This window comes from Trichosurus vulpecula, chromosome 5 (genome assembly GCF_011100635.1).
Source record: "Trichosurus vulpecula isolate mTriVul1 chromosome 5, mTriVul1.pri, whole genome shotgun sequence".
Lineage (NCBI taxonomy): Eukaryota > Metazoa > Chordata > Mammalia > Diprotodontia > Phalangeridae > Trichosurus > Trichosurus vulpecula.
Genome location: NC_050577.1, coordinates 237,583,973 through 237,602,469, shown reverse-complemented (window position 1 = coordinate 237,602,469; position 18,497 = coordinate 237,583,973). Strand labels below are relative to the sequence as shown.

The following is an 18,497-nucleotide window of genomic DNA, read 5'->3' as shown; positions in this document are numbered from 1 at the left end:
CTCAAATGGCAAAAGAGCTCCAAAAAGCCAATAAGGAGAAGGATGCCTTGAAAGGCAGAATTAGCCAAATGGAAAAGGAGGTCCAAAAGACCACTGAAGAAAATACTACCTTAAAAATTAGACTGGAGCAAGTGGAAGCTTTATGAGAAATCAAGATATTATAAAACAGAACCAAAGGAATGAAAAAAATGGAAGACAATGTGAAATATCTTATTGGAAAAACCACTGACCTGGAAAATAGATCCAGGAGAGATAATTTAAAAATTATTGGACTACCTGAAAGCCATGATCAAAAAAAGAGCCTAGATATCATCTTTCAAGAAATTATCAAGGAGAACTGCCCTGATATTCTAGAGCCAGAGGGCATAATAGAAATGGAAAGAATCCACCGATTGCCTCATGACAAACATCCCAAAAAGAAAACTCCTAGGAATATTGTCACCAAATTCCAGAGCTCCCAGGTCAAGGAGAAAATACTGCAAGCATCCAGAAAGAAACAATTTGAATATTGTGGAAACACAATCAGGATAATACAAGATCTAGCAGCTTCTACATTAAGGGATCGAAGGGCTTGGAATATGATATTCCAGAGGTCAATGGAGCTGAGATTAAAACCAAGAATCACCTACCCAGCAAAACTGAGTATCATGCTCCAAGGCAAAATATGGATTTTTAATAAAATAGAGGACTTTCAAGCTTTCTCAGTGAAAAGACTAGAGCTGAATAAAAAATTCAACTTTCAAACCCAAGAATCAAGAGAAGCATGAAAAGGTAAACAAGAAAGAAAAATCATAAGGGATTTACTAAAGTTGAACTGTTTTGTTTACGTTACTACGTGGAAAGATGATGTGTATAATTCATGAGACCTCAGTATTAGGGTAGCTGAAGGGAATATACATATACAGAGAGACAGAGGGCACAGGGTGAGTTGAATATGAAGGGGTGATATCTAAAAAATAAAATCAAGTTAAGGGATGAGAGAGGAATATATGGAGAGAGGGAGAAAGGGAGAGATAGAATGGGTTAAATTATCTCACATAAAAGTGGCAAGAAAAAGCAGTTCTGTAGGAAGGGAAAAGGGGGCAGGTGAGGGGGAATGAGTGAATCTTGCTCTCATCATATTTGACCTGAGGAGGGAATACCATACACACTCAATTGGGTATCTTGCCCCACAGGAAGGAAGGAGGAAGGAGATAAAAAAAGGGGGGACAATAGAAGGGAGGGCAGAGAGGGGGAGGAGGTAATCAAAAACAAACACTTTCAAAAAGGGACAGGGTCAAGGGAGAAAATTGAATAAAGGGAGATAGGATAGGAAGGAGCAAAATATAGTCTTTCACAACATGAATATTGTAGAAGGGTTTTACATAATGATATGCATGTGGCCTATGTGGAATTGCTTGCCATCTTAGGGAGGGTGGGTTGGGAGGGAAGAGGGGAGAGAATTTGGAACTCAAAGTTTTAAAAACAGATGTTCAAAAAAAAAAAGTTTTTGCATGCAACTAGGAAATAAGATATACAGGCAATGGGACATAGAAATCTATCTTGCCCTACAAGAAAGTAAGGGAAAAGGGGATGGGGGTGGGGGGGAGTGGGGTGACAGAAAGGAGGGCTTACTGGGGAACGGGGCAATCAGAATATTTGCCATCTTGGAGTGGGGGGAGGGTAGAAATGGGGAGCAAATTTGTAATTCAAACTCTTGTGAAAATCAATGCTGAAAACTAAAAATATTAAATAAGTAAACAAATAAATAAATAATCCAGGAAAAAAAAGAAAAGAAAAAAAGGAATAAGGATGCCTACAACAACCTGGTCCATTCAAAGGGCTTAGATAAAAGTTTGGAATGATTTGGCCATGGTTTCACAAGAAACTAAAACCACCATCCCTCTTACAAAAGAAAGGAAATTTTTTAAATTGAACTAGCTTGAATTTGGGGGTTGAGGGGAGAAATGCCTGATGGTGAATGAGAGATAAGAGTCCAGAATTCATAAAGAAATAAAGTTGACAGGCTCAAGATATCCAAGATGGAGCCCCGTATGTGAACACAATGTAAGCCGGCTGCTCTGTATTATCAGAAAAGAAAATTCTTTCTGATAACTGCATCATTGTCTCCTGGAAGGGAAAAGTTAATGTACTGCAAAGTAGGAGTCAGGCAGACATTATAAAAGAGATTTAACTTTCTTACCACCAGTTAAACATTTTCCTTTAAGAGAAAAAAAAAGATAAATGAATCCAGGGAAAGAAAGCAAAATGCCCTAAGCCCTACACAGTGCCAGAGTAGAGATAGTGAATTTGCAATGAAGGTTTGACTCTGTCTTTAAAGGAGCCAAGGTTTTTTGGTTTTTTTTTTCCATGAACTTAGGAAAGAAGATGCCAGAGCACAGCGACAATTACATCGCTGTGTATTTTGTATCTTTCCTTACTCTGTTTACAGACTTCAAAAACTCCAATCGGCTCCTGGCTGCTTGGAGTAGGGACTGAGCTGCTGGAGTTGCCAGTAGGGACGTTAATGGGTCTCATTAAAGTCTATTTTGTCATTTCAACCAAACTTTCTCCTCTTAAGCAATCAACAGGACTTAGAAGGCTCCAGGAAACTGCAGTCATGAGATAGAGGATAATTTACTTACATAGAAATTACCTGTTCTTACTTATTTAAAATACACAGACTTGCTTTGCAATGCAGGTGGCCCTGGCTTTACACCACAAATAATATTCACAGAGGTACAGCTTTAGAGCTGGAAGACAACTGGCTCATCCCTCTTGGTTTACATAAGAGGAAATGAGAGGTTAATTGACTTGTCCAAGGTCATAGAGGTAATAACAGACAGAGCTAAAGATTTGAACCCAGGACTCCTGGCTTGCCTTGGCCTAACATTTTTTCCATTACACAATATATCATACTGTTCCTAAAAAGTTAAGTGGAAATCAAAATTTTATAAATCTAATCATAAAATGTGCTACGAGAAGGTACTGTGGAATCCTGTGGCAAATCCTTTGGGAAAGCAATGTATCACTGACTCATTTAAATGTAAAATGTCAACCAGTCTATCAACAGCATTTATTATGTGTCAAACATTGTACTAAGCAGTGGGGATGTAAAGAAAAAAGTAAAACACTGGCCCTGCCCTCAAGGAGACCACATTCTAATGAGGAAGACCAACATGAGAATCACCAGGTACATGCAAGGCAGACGCAGAATAGATGGTGCATTCCGAGGGGATGCCATGAGCAGCTGGCCAGACTGGGAAAGGCCTCTTGCAGGTGGTAAAGTTTGACTTGAGCAAGGATGAGCTCATTCCAGGCATGGGGGACAGCCAGTGCAAAAGCATGGAGATGGGAGAGGTAGCGTTATATAGGAGGAATGCTGTTGTTCCTGTCATTTCTACTGTGTTCATTTGTTTTATAGTCATGTCTGACTCTTCGTGACCCCATTCGGGGTTTTCTTGGCAAAGATACTGGAGTGGTTTGCCATTTCCTTCTCCAGCTCATTTGTACAGATGAGGAAACTGAGGCAAACAGGGTGAAGTGACTGCCCCCCAGGGTCATGCAGCTACTGAGTGTCTGAGGCTGAATTTTAAGTCAGATCTTCCTGACTCCAGGCCTGGGGCTCTATCCCCTGTGCCACCTAGTAAAGGTAGAAGCTGACCAGTAATCTGTCTCCCCTAGCACTTTCACTGCCTCTTTAACTGGCTTTACTGCTCCAGAAGAATTCATCTGATACTTCCATTCTGTGCCTCAAAAATGGAAACAGAAAATACCCACATAAAAAAATAAAATACATAAATATATACATATGTATATTACGTATGATATATATTACATATCATGTATTTATGTTACATAGAAATATATAAATATATGTGGTATAAATATATAATATATGGATTTATATAAATATATAAAAATTAAAAAAATGAAGCCCGAGAGTCAGGCTCAGGTTTTAGCAGAACCATGCCCTATGTCAAGGACATTCTGTTGAGTCCAGATGGGAGAGACATTTATTTTAAAACAGATCACCCAGAGATACTGGCATCACTAAGTATCCTTAAACTATGAGCCCCTACCATAACTCCACAGGGCTTCTTTTTCCAACCCCCAACCCCTGTCTTTCTACCACAATTCTTTTCAAATTACTCCAGGCTGTTTTGTTTTCTCAGCCTTAGAGTTTAGGATTGGGCAAGATCTCATGGAGGAGACTACCCGTTGTTTCAAGAAGCTGTGAGAGAGTCCTCATGGAACCCAGAGAATCTACTGGGCATGGTTTTAAGAATTATACTCTAGTCTAGGAACTGTGCATAATTTTCAATGAATCCTTGAATTTGGATAGGAAAAAAAATAAATCTTTATTTCAATATAATAGCTTTCCTTTATGCATTTAAAAACATTATTTCAAGTGTTCTATAGGCTTCACCAGACTGGCAAAGGAGACCAGGATACAAAAGGTTAAGAATTATTGGACTGCTCCAATCCAATAAGCATTTATCAAATGCCTACTATATGCCAAGCTCTGTGTTAAGCGCTGGGGAGGCGACTGATGAAAAGTAAAAGTCCCTGCCCTCAAGGAGCTTAAAATCTAATGGGAGAAGACAACACACAAAAGAAGGCAGGAAAGTTGGGGAGGGAAGGAAGACCAAGAGATATCCCTGCTTTAAAAGGGGTTTAAATCTCCACTCTCTAGCCCTCCAATCAGAGGGCAGAGGAGGCTGAGGGAGGGGATAATGGAAATGACCTCCCTAAAATAAATGCTAGCACAAACCCTCAGGTCTATTTTGCATCTTTTCTGCAATCCATTCTCTCTTTAAGCCTAGAGATCACCAGTTTATGTGGATCCTCGCAATAAACTTGTGAAAGAACGTGGTCAAGAGTCATATAAGATGTGCAGGCATGGATGGGTTTCAAGCTGCATCGCTGGAGGCGATATCCATATCAGTGGGATCACAGAACCACTTGAGTGTTGAGAGCTCCTCACCCTTAGTGACTTTTAAGAAGATGTCTAGAACAAAGGTCAAGAAGCAGAGGATTATGGGAAACTCTGATGCCACCTCCTACAAAGGGACTTTTCTGATTCTCCCAGTTGCTAGATCAAACCAATCTTATTTAAAACAGACCAATCCTGTAGCCTGCCAAGATCTTTTTGGGTTCTGACTCCATCATCTAATACATTAGCTAATCTTCTCTGTTTTGTGTCATCTGGAAGTGTGATAAGTATGCCTTCTATGCCACTATCCAAGTGATTAATAAGGATACATCCTGGGGCCAACCATAGATCCCTGGGAGACTGTACTAAGGGCCCCCTGCCATGTTGACATTGAACCATCAAGAACTTACTCATTGAGTGTGGTCATCCCCCAGGTCTGAATCCATCCAATGGAATTGTCATTGAATCCATATCCCTCCAAATAAAAGGCAAGGGGCACAGTGAGTAAAGCACTGGCCCTGGAGTCAGGAGGACCTGAGTTCAAATCCGACCTCAGATTCTTGACACATTTACTAGCTGTATGAGCTTGGGCAAGTCACTTAACCCCAATTTCCCTGCTTTCCCCCCTCCAAAAAAAAGGTGATACTTGATCAAAAGCTTTGCTAAAATCTAGGTAAACTATTTCCATGGCGTCCCTCTCTTCTGCTAGATTAATAATCTTGCCAGAAAAGGAAATAAGGCGAGTCTGGCTTGACTTGTTGATGAAGCCATGCTGGCTTTTTTACAATCACAGCTTCCCTTTTATTTATTAATTTATTTATTTTTTGCTTTTTGGCAGGGCAATCGGGGTTAAGTGACTTGCCCAAGGTCACACAGCTAGTACGTGTCAAGTGTCTGAGGCCGGATTTGAACTCAGGTCCTCCTGACTCCAAGGCCGATGCTCTACTCACCGCACCACCTAGCTGCCCCTACACAGCTTCCCTTTTAAAATCTTCGCTCCTCTAAGATATCTCTTCTATTCCATTTTAGAATTTGCCCAAGAATCAAAGTCAAGCTCACTGGCCTCGAGTTTGTAGAATCATCTCTTCCTTTTTTTGAAAGCTGAGATGACATATTCCTTTCTCTCATCTTGTGGTACCTCTTGTATTTTCCATGATGTTTAAAATATTACTAACAAATGACTCAGCAATCACATCCGCCAGTTCTTTCAGTATCCAAGTACATCATTCCACTGGGTCTGGTACCTTGAACTCACTCATCAAGGCCAGCTAGGTGCTCTCTAATTTTTCTCTTTACTTGTCTTTAATATCAATGGCATTAGTCATTTTTGTTCTGTCATTTGCAATGCAAATGTAATTCTCCTTGGCAGAGAAAAGAGAAACAAAATCATAATCAAGTGTCTCTGCTCAGTATCAGCATCTCATCTACCCCAAGGTCCTGGCCCTTCTTCAACCCTCTCTTTAAGTCGAATATAACTTTTTTAAAATATCTTTTTCTTTTTGTTGGCTTCAGCTTCCCTCATCAGGCAAAGTTCATTCTGAGATTTAATATTCCTGACACTGTTTTTTACAGAACTATGCCACCAGACTCTTATATTCATCTTTTGTTACCTGACTTTGCTTCTATTTTCTATACATTTCTTTTTTTTTTTTAACTAGACTTAAGATTCCATTGGTAGAGAAGACTCTTCATTGAGGAAACCCTTTATACCAGCAATTCTCAAACATTTTGGTCTCAGGATCTTTTTTAAAAATATTGAGAACCCTTCAAAGAGTTTTTGTGTATGTGGGTGATCTCTAGTGATATTTACTGTATTTAAAAATTAAAATGCCTTAGTATTATTATGAGAATAGTTTTGACCTTGCAGGTAGCCAGAAGGGGGTTGGTTCTGTTCTGTGAAGTTTGGATTCAGTTAAAGGGCCGCACTTCAGAACCTAGAGGACCACATGTGGCCTCGAGGCCGTCACAATCCCTGATCTAGTCCATCAAGGGTTCATTTTTGGGGTCACAGGCCCCTTTGGCAGATTGATGTAATCTATGGACCCCCTCTGTGAATATTTTTAAATGCTTTTTAAAAATGAAACTAATTATATTTGCTTATATTTATTGAAATAGAGTCAAAATTGTTTTTTTAAGTTCGCAGATCCCAGTCTAGATTCCAGAGAAATCTAGATGTTTTGCAAATATGGAAACTGAGGCCCAGAAAAGCAAAATGACTTAAAAGTTCACTCTGTGAGGAGCAGAGGGAGGATTAGAACAAAACTCTCCAAACTCTCAAGCTAATATTCCACGCTTTCTGTCCCTAGATTCCAATTGCTGCAAGTTCTCTGACATGCCTAGAAATGTCATGCATGGCTCCAAAGTCAGACAAAAAGGGAAAAGAAAGCCATCACACCTTGTATGGAGAAAGTCAGTGTAGTATCATGGGAAGAGGGAAATAACTCTGGATTTGGATTCAAAGGTTGTTTGTTATTCGGTCATTTCTCAGTCGTTTCTGACTCTTCCTGACCCCATTTGCAAAGTTTGCAAAGCACTTTTTTTTATAACCCTGTAAAATAGGTGGTAAGATTTTGTTATTTTTGTTCTGACCCTTTGTGATCCCATTGGGGGTTTTCTTGGCAAAGATACTGGAGTAGTTTGCCACTTCCTTCTCCCATTCATTTTACAGATGGGGAAATTGAGGCATATTAAGTGACTTGTCCAGGGTCACATAGCTAGCAAGTATCTGAGACCAGATTTAAATTCAGGAAGATGAATCTTCCTGACTCCAGGCCAGGCAATCTTTCCCCACCTAACTGGCCCTAGAGTCAAAGGACCTGAGTTCAAATTCTGCCTTTGCCATTTACTACCTCTGAGATCTTAAGCAAGTCATTTATCACCCCTGGGCTTCAGTGTCATCTATAAAATGAAGTGGTTGAACTTGATATACCCTAAAATCCCTTCCAGATGAAGGTCCATGATGCTTTGATGTTAACGTTTAAGACAATTTATTGTCTGAGCCTCATTAGGCTAACCTGACTTGTTTTCAGCCCTGGGATATGGACCAGTGCTTGTTTTCATGGCTGATTTCACAGCAAACAAAGGATCACCCAGAGACACAGTTGGGATTACCACGGCAAATCAGTCTGTTTCCCCCAGTGCCAGCCATCCGGCTCCTTTGCCTAAATGAGTTCCTGAGCCCTAGCAGAAAGATTAGATGTATTTAAACTTGGGAACAAAAATGCCATCATTGGCTTCGCACCCTGTGCCAATCCAAAAACACAGGTTGACAGTCATTGTAGCTGTAATGGTGTTTATTTGTGAAGGTGCCAGGGAAGGGGCAGGGAAGGAGAGGCTTTGCCAAATAAACAAAGCCTCTTGTCATCAAGATATATTCGGAGTGAAAAGGCCAAATTCCTTTACATTCCAGGATGGGGCTGCAGATGTATCTGTTTACACTGGGATTTCTAGTCATTAAGCAGCTCTTTTGTGGATGGGACTGATTGCTGGCTCACCAGCTTTGGTCTGTGTACATGGGAAGGTTTGGGAGGGGGCGGGGTTTGAAGGTTGCTTTCCCCTTGGGAACTGTAGAGAAACCAGAAGACTTGAACTCTTAGAGAGAAAATTAGCATGCATCCTCCCCGGGGGCTGATTTATCCTTATAGAAAAATTAAATAAGGCAATCCCAGTCAAAGGCTTGCTTCCCAAGGGGTATTCAGACTGGTATTGGCCTCAGTGATCCCTTGTAGAAAATGCAAGGGAACCTCAGGTTGGTCAGTAGAGGAAAGGGGTCCCTCTGTCCTATGACTTTTGCTTTCTTTTTTCTTCATTTATGGAATAAAACAAGTATTTCGATAACATAGTACAATAAAAAAAAAAGATGATTGCACAAGAAACTGCAAATCTACTATACACAACTTGCTATTTCTTTTAAATATACAAAAAATTATCATATAAATTTCTTTTTTTCTTCCCTTTTCCCCCACACCCTAGAGATGGCACCATTAGCTGCAAATAGGGGTGTGTGTGCATGTGTGTGTGTGTGTGTGTGTGTGTATGTGTAAAATTCTTCTATACATACTTCTATTTGTCACTTATTTGTCAGGATGCAGATAGCATCTTTCTTCATATGTCCTTTAATAGTTAATTTGGGTATTTATAATAGTCAAAATGACTTTTGTTTCTTCCTTGAAAATACAACCTTGAACATTTAGATGGTATGGAGGAGTATGGCTCTTATAAAGCTCTTAAAATCTGAGAAATAAAGGATTCTTGAAAGTAATTTTTTCAACTGCCCCCATGATTTCATTAGCATAGTGTACTCCCAGAGTGGAGACTCCCTCCACTGGTGCAGATAAGTTTCTTCTCCCTAAATTATAGCCTTAGAGACTTGTGAGATAAGGGGAATGGGAGGTAGGGAAGAAGATAAATGACTTTCCCCTGGTCACACACACATCAGAGAAGGAATCTGAACACAGATCTTCTTGACTCCATGGCTATCCCTCTATCCAGCATGCCAAGCTATCTTTCTATTTATAATATGCTTATTATTAAATGATATTTATAATAATGATAATAAAGGCTGGCATTTCTATATGGCACTTTAAGATTTGCAAAGCGCTTTACAAATAATGTCTCAATTTATCCTCACAACAGCCCTGGGAGATGGGTGTTACTATTATCCCATTTTGCAGATGAAGAAACTTTGATTGAAGTATATTAAGTGACTTGACCACAGTCACACAGCTGGCAAGTGTCTGGGGCAGAATTCAAACTCAGATCTTCCTAACTCTAGGTCCGGCACTCCCTCCACTGTACCACCTAAATATACTAAACTATATGTTTAATTACAAATACATTATTTTAAATAAAAAAGGATCATGAAATGCTAAGTTCTGTGTAGAACCTAAGCCCTTTGCAGGCAGAGACTGCCCGGGTTTTGTCTTTGTGTCCTCAACACTTCACACAAAGTAGGTGTTTAATAAATGGGGTGGGGTTTTTTTTGTTTGGTTGGTTTTTTATTGATACCATTCAAGCCTCACAACAACCCCACGAACTACAAGTATTAGTATCCTGATTTGTAGAGGAGGAAAATGAAGCTTAGGGAAATGTAATTATTTGCCCAAAGTCATAGAACTATAAATACTGAGTTGGAAAGTACCTTGGAGGCCTTCATGTTCAATTCCCTCATTTTATAGCTGAGGAAACAGACTCCAAGAAATGATTTACCAGGATCATAGATTCCGAGCTGGAGAAGGCTTGTGGAGGCCTTCAAGGCCAAACTCCTCATTTAACAAATGAAGAAACTGCTAATAAGTATCAAAGGCCAGATCTGAACCTAGGTCGTCCTGATTCCAATTCCAGAGGCAAAGAGACAGAGTAGATAGAGTGTGCTGGGCCTGGAGTCAAGAAGACCTAAGCTCAAATGCAGCCTCAGATACTTACTAGTTGTGTGAACATGGTCAAGTTACTAACCTTTGTCTGCCTCATTTTCCCCAAGTGTAAAATGGGGATAATAAGAGCACCTATCTCCCAGAGCTATTGTGAGAATGAAATGAGATCATATTTGTAAAGCGCTTAGCACAGTACCTGGCACACAGTAGGTGCTGTATTTTTTCCCCACATGGGAGATACTCTTATCAAAAGTCTTTAATACTAAAGTTTACCTGGCACACAGTAGATGCTGTATTTTGTCCCCACATGGGAGATACTTTTATCAAAGTCTTTAAAACTAAAGTTTAGCACATTGCCTTGTACACAATAAGTATTTAATAAATGCTCATTTCCTTCCTTCCTCTCACTGAATTCAAAATCCATAATAGAGTTGTTTCCTTGCAGGGAGGTACCTGTCTCCTTTACAAGATTCCACTGGGAACCAGGATAATGCGTCCCTGAATTCCTAACCCAACATTCCATTTGCTTTCCTCAGATCCCTATGTGAAGATTCACCTGATGCAGAATGGCAAGAGACTGAAGAAGAAGAAGACCACAATCAAGAAGAACACGCTGAATCCCTACTATAATGAGTCATTCAGCTTTGAAGTACCCTTCGAGCAAATCCAGGTACGTCAAACACGATGATGTCTCTCCTACTTTGAATTTCACTCTTCCAGACCTCCAAAATAACCCATGAAGACCTCATTAATTAGCAAGGATGCTATGCCTCCATTAGCACCTGTGTCCCCATTCTCCTTCCATGATGCTTAGGAAGTGCCCAAGGATTGCACTTAAGGAGAGTCTATTTGTCTTCCAGGCCTCACCCTCTCCCTGGCTCCCCCTCTCACCCTTGCACCAAAACACAGGAAAAAAAGAGCAGATATGTTATTTTATATTGAGCAGGAATGAATTAGCAAAAAGAAACCCCCAATAATGCTGATAGATTAACAAATGCATCCACAATGTTTAAGCCCTAAGAACAGATGGGTTTTTGTCTCTTTTTCTCCACATTGTATAAAATATTTCATAGGCCAAGGTTTCTTCACCATATCCTGGGCCACCTCTAGCTGTCCTTATTAATATCTAGTCACTGGATCCAGATGGCTCTGGAGGAGAAAGTAAGGCTGGTGACTTTGCACAGCCCATTTCAATTCACTTACAAGTCATGGCATCACCTTCCTGATGTCATGGTCCTCTTTGAGAACGAAGGACAAACCACACACAATTTCCCTCCCCAGCTCTTAACATCCTATGACTAAGAGAAGTAAGAGAAATTTGTCATTGTTGCTTGTATCCTGTGTGATATCTTTCATCTTTAATTAGTATAAAAAATGATTAAGGATCGCAAAAGGGAAAAAAGAGTAATTGCTTAGAATTTGGCCTCCTTGGGACCAATTGGGAATGGACGTGTCAGTATGTACCCAAACAACAAACCTCCCTTTACCTTTCAGCAATAGGAGGGAAGAGGGAGAGAGGCAAAGGATTCTCCATCTGGAGACCTTTAGAATGCAAAGTTGCAGCCACACTGATCATTTCTGATCGTATGATTAGAGGCCTTTTCATGTTTGTGATTCCATGCTTTGTAATGATAGGATGCAAATTCCAGCTTCTGACAGGCTGTTTATAGATGGGAGCCTTCTCCTGCTGCTTCTCAGTGGGTACCAGAGTCAGACTGTTGTACTTAAGCAACATTATTCCTCTATTTTAATGAAATAATTGATACAGGCGATCCCTTCAATACCAAAATAATTAGACCATGAACAGAAAGGGAGGCCTCTGAGGTAAAGGGGAATTGACAAAGGTGCAGAGTGGATTTTTTTTAATTTCCCATCATCCTCTGAGCAGTAGAGGTTGATTCTCTTATTCCTGAACACTGTTTTTAGACATAGCGTCTTACCAGTACATCACACCTTCGTTCTCTTCAGAAGGCTTTTCTCTTCTGGAGGGGGGATAGGGGACTTACACAGAGCAGAACAAAGAACAAATGGACCCATATAGTTGATTACCCTCTGCCATAATAATTTTTGGGCAGCTAAGGGCCACAGTGGATAGAGCCCTAGGCCTGGAGTCAAGAAGATCTGTGTTCAGATTCCTTCTCTGATATGTGTATGACTAGGGGAAAGTCATTTATCTTCTTCCCTGCCTCCCACTCCCCCTATGTCACAATTCTCTGCAACTGTAATTTGTGGAGAAGTAACTCATCTGTACTCATCTTCATGAGTTCAAATTTGGCCTTAGACGCTTACTAGCTGTGTGACCCTGGGCAAGTTACTCAACACTGTTTGCCTCAGTTTCCTCATCTGTAAAATGAGCTGGTGAAGGAAATTGCAAACCGCTCCAGTATTTGCCAAGAAAATCCCAAATTGGCTTCACAAAGAAAAGGACATGACTAAAAAAACCTGGGCAACAATAGTAATTTCTAAGTTGGACTATACGGCCTCCAAGGTCAGTTGATAAGCATTTATCAAATTTCTATTATGTGTCAGGGCACTAAGTGCTTGGTTTACAAATATGAGTAAAACGGATGATAGTACCCAACCTCAAGGAGCTTATATTCTAATGGAAGAAGACAACACGCAAAATGGAGTTGGAAGATTGGGGCAAAGGTATTTACAAGAAGGGCAGTGTGGTGAAGTCTGGAGAGACAGAAGCTGAGCTGGGAGATGGATAGCTATCCTAGTCCCTTACTCAAAATGGAGGCTCTAATTGGAGCTCACCAATGGGAGAAGGGGGCCTTGGGGGTGGAGGAATGTTCCAGGCTGAAAAAAACAGCTGAGGTACAGTGGCAAAATCCAGAAAGTAAGAATAAATGAAATCATATTATTGGAAGAGGTTCTTAACCTACTTTAACCTATAGTCAGCTAGGTGGTACATTGGATAGACTGCTGGGCCTAGAGTCAGGAAGACCCAAATTCAAATCCAAACTCAGGCATTTTCTAGCTGTGTGACTCTGGGCCAAGTCACCTGACTTTCATTTGCCTCAGTTTCTTTACTTATATAATGGAGACAGTAATAATGCCTAGGGTTTTTAGGAGGATCAAATGAGATATTTATAAAGCACTTAACACATAGTAAGCACTATATAAATGTTAGCTTTATTTTTATAATTATTCATTTTATTATATTATTTTATAGATCATACATATTTATTTATAAATTGTAATTATAATTTATTTATAATTATATCAATATAATCAATTATATTATTTTTATTTATTTATAATATAGTGCTTATATAGTAAGCACTATATAAATGTTAGCTTTATTTTTATAATTATTAGCTTTATTATATTATTTTATATATTATATATTTATTTATAAATTATAATTGTAATTTATAATTATAGCAATATAATCAATTATAATATATAATTTATTTTTTATTTATTTATAATTATATTTATAATATAGTGCTTATGTAGTAAGCACTATATTGTTAGCTTTATTTTTATAATTATTAGCTTTATTATATTTTTATATATTATATATATTTATTTATAATTGTTTTATTATGTTATTACTTATAAGGGATTGTGCTTATACTACATGATCATCACCTCTAGGCTTTCAACATCTGAATCAAAAAGATGGGTTGGTGACCTTGCTCATTCACCCCTAGCTCACCTGCTTGTCAGTTTCAGTCCAGTCCAGTCCAGGTATCCACTTGGCTAACATATACTTTCCACTTCTGTCCCATAAAGTGCTAGAATTTCAGTTGACAATGACTCCCAGCCTCATCACAGTCAGACCTGAGTCAAAGAACTCAGATGAAAAACTGCTTTAGATTCTATTGGCAAATCCCTAAGATAGGCAGTTTCCTCCACCAATTTATTTTATTAGCACACTTTGGGGTTCTAAGACCTTATTTCTATGGTAACTAACACCTTCTGGCATTTTTTTTTAATTCTGCAAAACAAAATAATAAAAGGGCAGGCACTGAGATTAAAAAATACCACCGTATAACTTCTCCTAGGGGCTGCAATTCTACAACACACTTAATATAAATTCCCTTCTTTTTAAGCCATCAATAACAGGTAAGTATGTTGGAACTGAAACACATACACACATTAAAAACAAAACATATGTTGTTTCTAGGAAAAGGATGTGGAAAAGATCGCATTTTGTCAAGACAGAGGTGGAATGTAGATAAAAAACGTAAAAATAATGTTTATCTTGTTCTCCTTCCTTTTGCATAGATACGGACTCTTTAGGGGTGGCTGTCTCTATATTCTTCACCCCTATTATGCAAGATAAATGAGTATTCCACGCAATAAAAAGGAGACTGTAGTTTCCTCCAGTCTGAGTTCCCAGGACCATCATATAGTGCAGGGTGTATCTGAAAAGCTTTCTGGGCCGAGAAGAGACAGAGTTTTTTAAAACCAGGAACAACTCCTTCAGTGAAAAAAATCCTGCCAAGCCTTTCTTCGTTTGGAGGTCTCATCTTGAGGGCTCCCAGAAAAGTACATCCCTTCACAGAATCAACAAGCTTTTTCTCACTCTCCCCCCACATCTCCCCTCACCTCTCCCCCCCTCCTCCCCCCTCCCCCTCTCTCTCCTCTCTCTCTCTCTCTTCCCCCTCCCCTCTTCCCCCCCACCCTGCAAACACAGAAATTTCACATTAGCTTTTAAGGAAATAAAGGTGGTTCCCCTTACCTTTGATTGCAATGCAATGGATCACTCTGGAAAATGTAGCCACAGAGGTTCTGTTGGAGAAGAGGGACAAGTGACACGTTTTTTAAACCATTTTTTAAAAATATAACCCAAAAGGAAACTTTTGGGTTTGCTTTTCATCTGTAAAGTAAGTGACTTGGTCTGGGTAACCACTGAAGTTCCTTCCAGCTCTAAATCCTGTAATCTAACCATCGTCTAATCAATGCTGTCTTGTTTTGCTTTCCCCAGTATGGAAAGAAAATACCATATTCTCCAGCCATGATTCCTTCCTGATTAGCTTCCTGGATGACTGAAGGGAGCGATGCACTGTGTTGGCTTTACTGTCATTGTGGGGCATCTTACATTTTAAATTTCTGAAGTAACCTCATTCTCTGGTTTGACTCTGGATACACCATCCATAGCAGGACAGTCCACAGAATGTAAAGTTAGTCAGCAAGGGTTTATTAAGTGTTTACTATGTAGCAGGCACTGTGCCAAGCTCTGGGGATACCAAGAGACCCTGTCCTCCAGGAGCTTAAACTCTGAAAGGGAAAACAACACGTATATAAAGAGATATGTGCACAGTAGATTTATTATGCTTGGGTGCTTCCCACATGACTGAATCTGCATCTACACCTGGCTGCCTTCCGTAATCACTTTTTCATTCCCTTAAACTGCCTAGGGCCTGCCCTCAAATATACCTTCTCCTTAAGCTAGCTATCATTTTTAGTCCTAAGATCCATCACATGTAATTCTAATTAAGGAAACATTCAATTAAGGAAAATATTGAGGGTCAATATGTGCCCAAAGAAACAATGCCTCAGTGTAGGGAAAAAATTCATTAAAAAATATATTAGTTACTCTGTTCACATAAGGTAGATAGAATACTGGGCCTATAGTCAAGAAATTCAAATTTGGCCTCAGACACTTACTAGCTGTGTGGCCCTGATTGAGTCACATAACCTGTTTGCCTCAGTTTCCTCATTTGCAAAATAGGGATAATAATAGCATGTAACTCTCAAGGTTTTTTGGGTTTTTTCTAGGATAAAATTAGATAATAATTGTAAAAAACTTAGCATAGTACCTGCCACATAATAAGCATTATATAAATGTTAGCAATTATTATATAAGGGAAGAGAATATATACTCCATTCAAATAAATTCATATAAGAGATATTATCAAGTAATTTCTGGTGAACTTGAAGCACATCTAAAATCTAAGTACTAGATGTCACCAAAAATAGTCTCATATTGTGAAAAGAGTATCCCCTTAGGCAATAATAAATTCATTACAGATCGGTGCTTTGCACGTAGTAGGTACTTAATGAGTGCTTGATGATTACTTTTTTAGAGTCCAAATAATTTTTTTAAAAATACATTTAATTGATACCTGCTGTCTTTGCATTGATTATTTCCCATTTCCAGCCCAGAATGAACCCTCCCTTGTGACAAAGAAAAACAAACAAAAATTGCCCCAATAATGTTTTCAATGTTCTAGCCTAATAGTTTCCATCTCCTCTATGATGAGAGTAAATCACACAACTTTTTAAAATGCTACTTATTTTGTCTACAGAACAACCATGTGAAACACGTTCTTTGTGTTGATCTAGCTAAAGCAGGGCAAAGTGTCCTCATCCCCAGCTGTTGATCTTTCTGGCTGCATTTTGCTTGATTTCCAACTCCTTTGAACTTAGACTGCTTTATCAGGAAGAGTCTGGTCCCTGTCTCCTGGTGATCTCCTTGTTCTTTTTTCTTCTTCTCTCCCTTTTTAGAAAGTGCAAGTTGTGGTAACTGTTTTGGACTATGACAAGATTGGCAAGAATGATGCCATCGGCAAGGTCTTTGTGGGCTACAACAGCACCGGCGCGGAGCTGCGGCACTGGTCAGACATGTTGGCCAATCCCAGGCGACCTATTGCACAGTGGCACACCTTGCAGGTCGAAGAGGAGGTGGACGCCATGCTTGCCGTCAAGAAATAAAGGGAACAAAAGAAGCCTTTCTGCATTTGCCCACATAGTCTCTCTAGCCAGTATCTGTAAATACCTCAGTAATATGGGTCCTTTCATTTCCAGCCATGCATTCTAACCCAAATCAGTGGTCCTTCAAATCCCATTTTAATTTGCACAACTTTAAATGTAGAGAGCCCCCTAAGACCTTCGCCACCCTACTGCCCCCCAAATCTACTCTTCTTTTAAGCAATATGATGTGTAGATAGAGCATGACAGAAATTATTTATTGTATCACACTGTTGTATATACCAGTATGCTAAAAATTTATTTCTAGTTTGTGTATTTGTATGTTGTATGAGTTTCCTAATCCGTGTATATCTAGATGTTTTTAACAAGATGTTCTATTTTAAATTATGTAAATTGACTGAGATATAGGAGAGCTGATAATATATATTAGGGTTAAATATTGTATCGTCTGCATTCCAGCAAAAATTCCAACTTGTAAGGCACTAGTACAGTTACAGTGACATCTTAAAGGACAACAAATCTGAGCTTTCAACTGAACCATTCAAATAACTGGATATTCTTAACACTGCACACTTGGAAGGGGTAGATCCCATTTTGTAGAATTCTTTTACAGGCAACTTAGCATGATCTGAGCAGCTCCACAGCTGACCTCAAGGAAGCGTAGCCACAAGCCAATAGAGTACAGTTATCCCTTCCACATCTCAACTTTCCCCATCACGGTTACAATATATTGTGGGTCGGCATAAGAAATTAAATGGGAATTCTTTGGGAGTTTTGCAGAAGCCACTGATGACACGTGAAGGCCAGCAGATGACACAGAAAAAGTTTGGAAACTCAGAAATGCAGGATTGTTATTTTTTTAAAAAGGCATTCCAGTAGACTCTAGTATCATACATGAAAAGGCTAAGTCCTTATATGATTTCCTAAAGGAAAATGAAGGTGATGGGTCTACCCCTATGGATTTTACATGGATTTTCCATATCATATTGGAAGGCAGGGGAATTGTACCCTAATCTCCTTGACGTGAAAGGGATAACTGTATAACATTTGTCTGTATATACTTTAAAAAGCTGAAATCCTGGCTTTATACTTAACAGATGAGGAAGAAGTTGAATGGAAGGAAATTATTTCTTATTATTGCACCTAGAGTAAATAACATGATGGTGTTTGGTGTGTATGTGTGTGTATGTACATGTATGTTCGTTGTGGGGATTGGGAGGGGGGGGCGGGAAGGGAAAAGGCTGGGAGGGGAGAAGTCAGCATTTGTGAAATACAGCCTGACCATCCAAGAAGATGCTCTCCGTTCTCACCTTTATATAAAATGTGCATCCTGGGAATTCTGTTGGAGATTTCCCATTCTGGATGAACTCTTAATGGGTTTGCACATTAGACTTTATAACGAAATATTTTATTATACAAAACCAGATTAGAAAGGAATGCAGAATATTTTTCAACACAGCAATCTGTGCTTATTACACAAAATGACTTTGTGGTCAACAGTATTGTAATCCCATCAAGACAAAAAAAAAAAAAGGACGAAA

At 39.2% G+C, this 18,497-nt stretch overlaps 1 protein-coding gene across 1 annotated transcript in view; it reads left to right on the top strand.

Moving 5' to 3' along the window:
* Positions 1–17,660, top strand: part of SYT1 (synaptotagmin 1) — a 284,720-nt gene extending 267,060 nt beyond the window's left edge. The window contains exons 7-8 of the mRNA XM_036760722.1: positions 10,824–10,957; positions 16,753–17,660. Of these exons, the coding sequence (XP_036616617.1) occupies positions 10,824–10,957; positions 16,753–16,959 (341 nt within the window). The 3' untranslated portion in view covers positions 16,960–17,660. The remainder of the gene's footprint in view (positions 1–10,823; positions 10,958–16,752) is intronic.
* Positions 17,661–18,497: the final 837 nt, after the last annotated feature.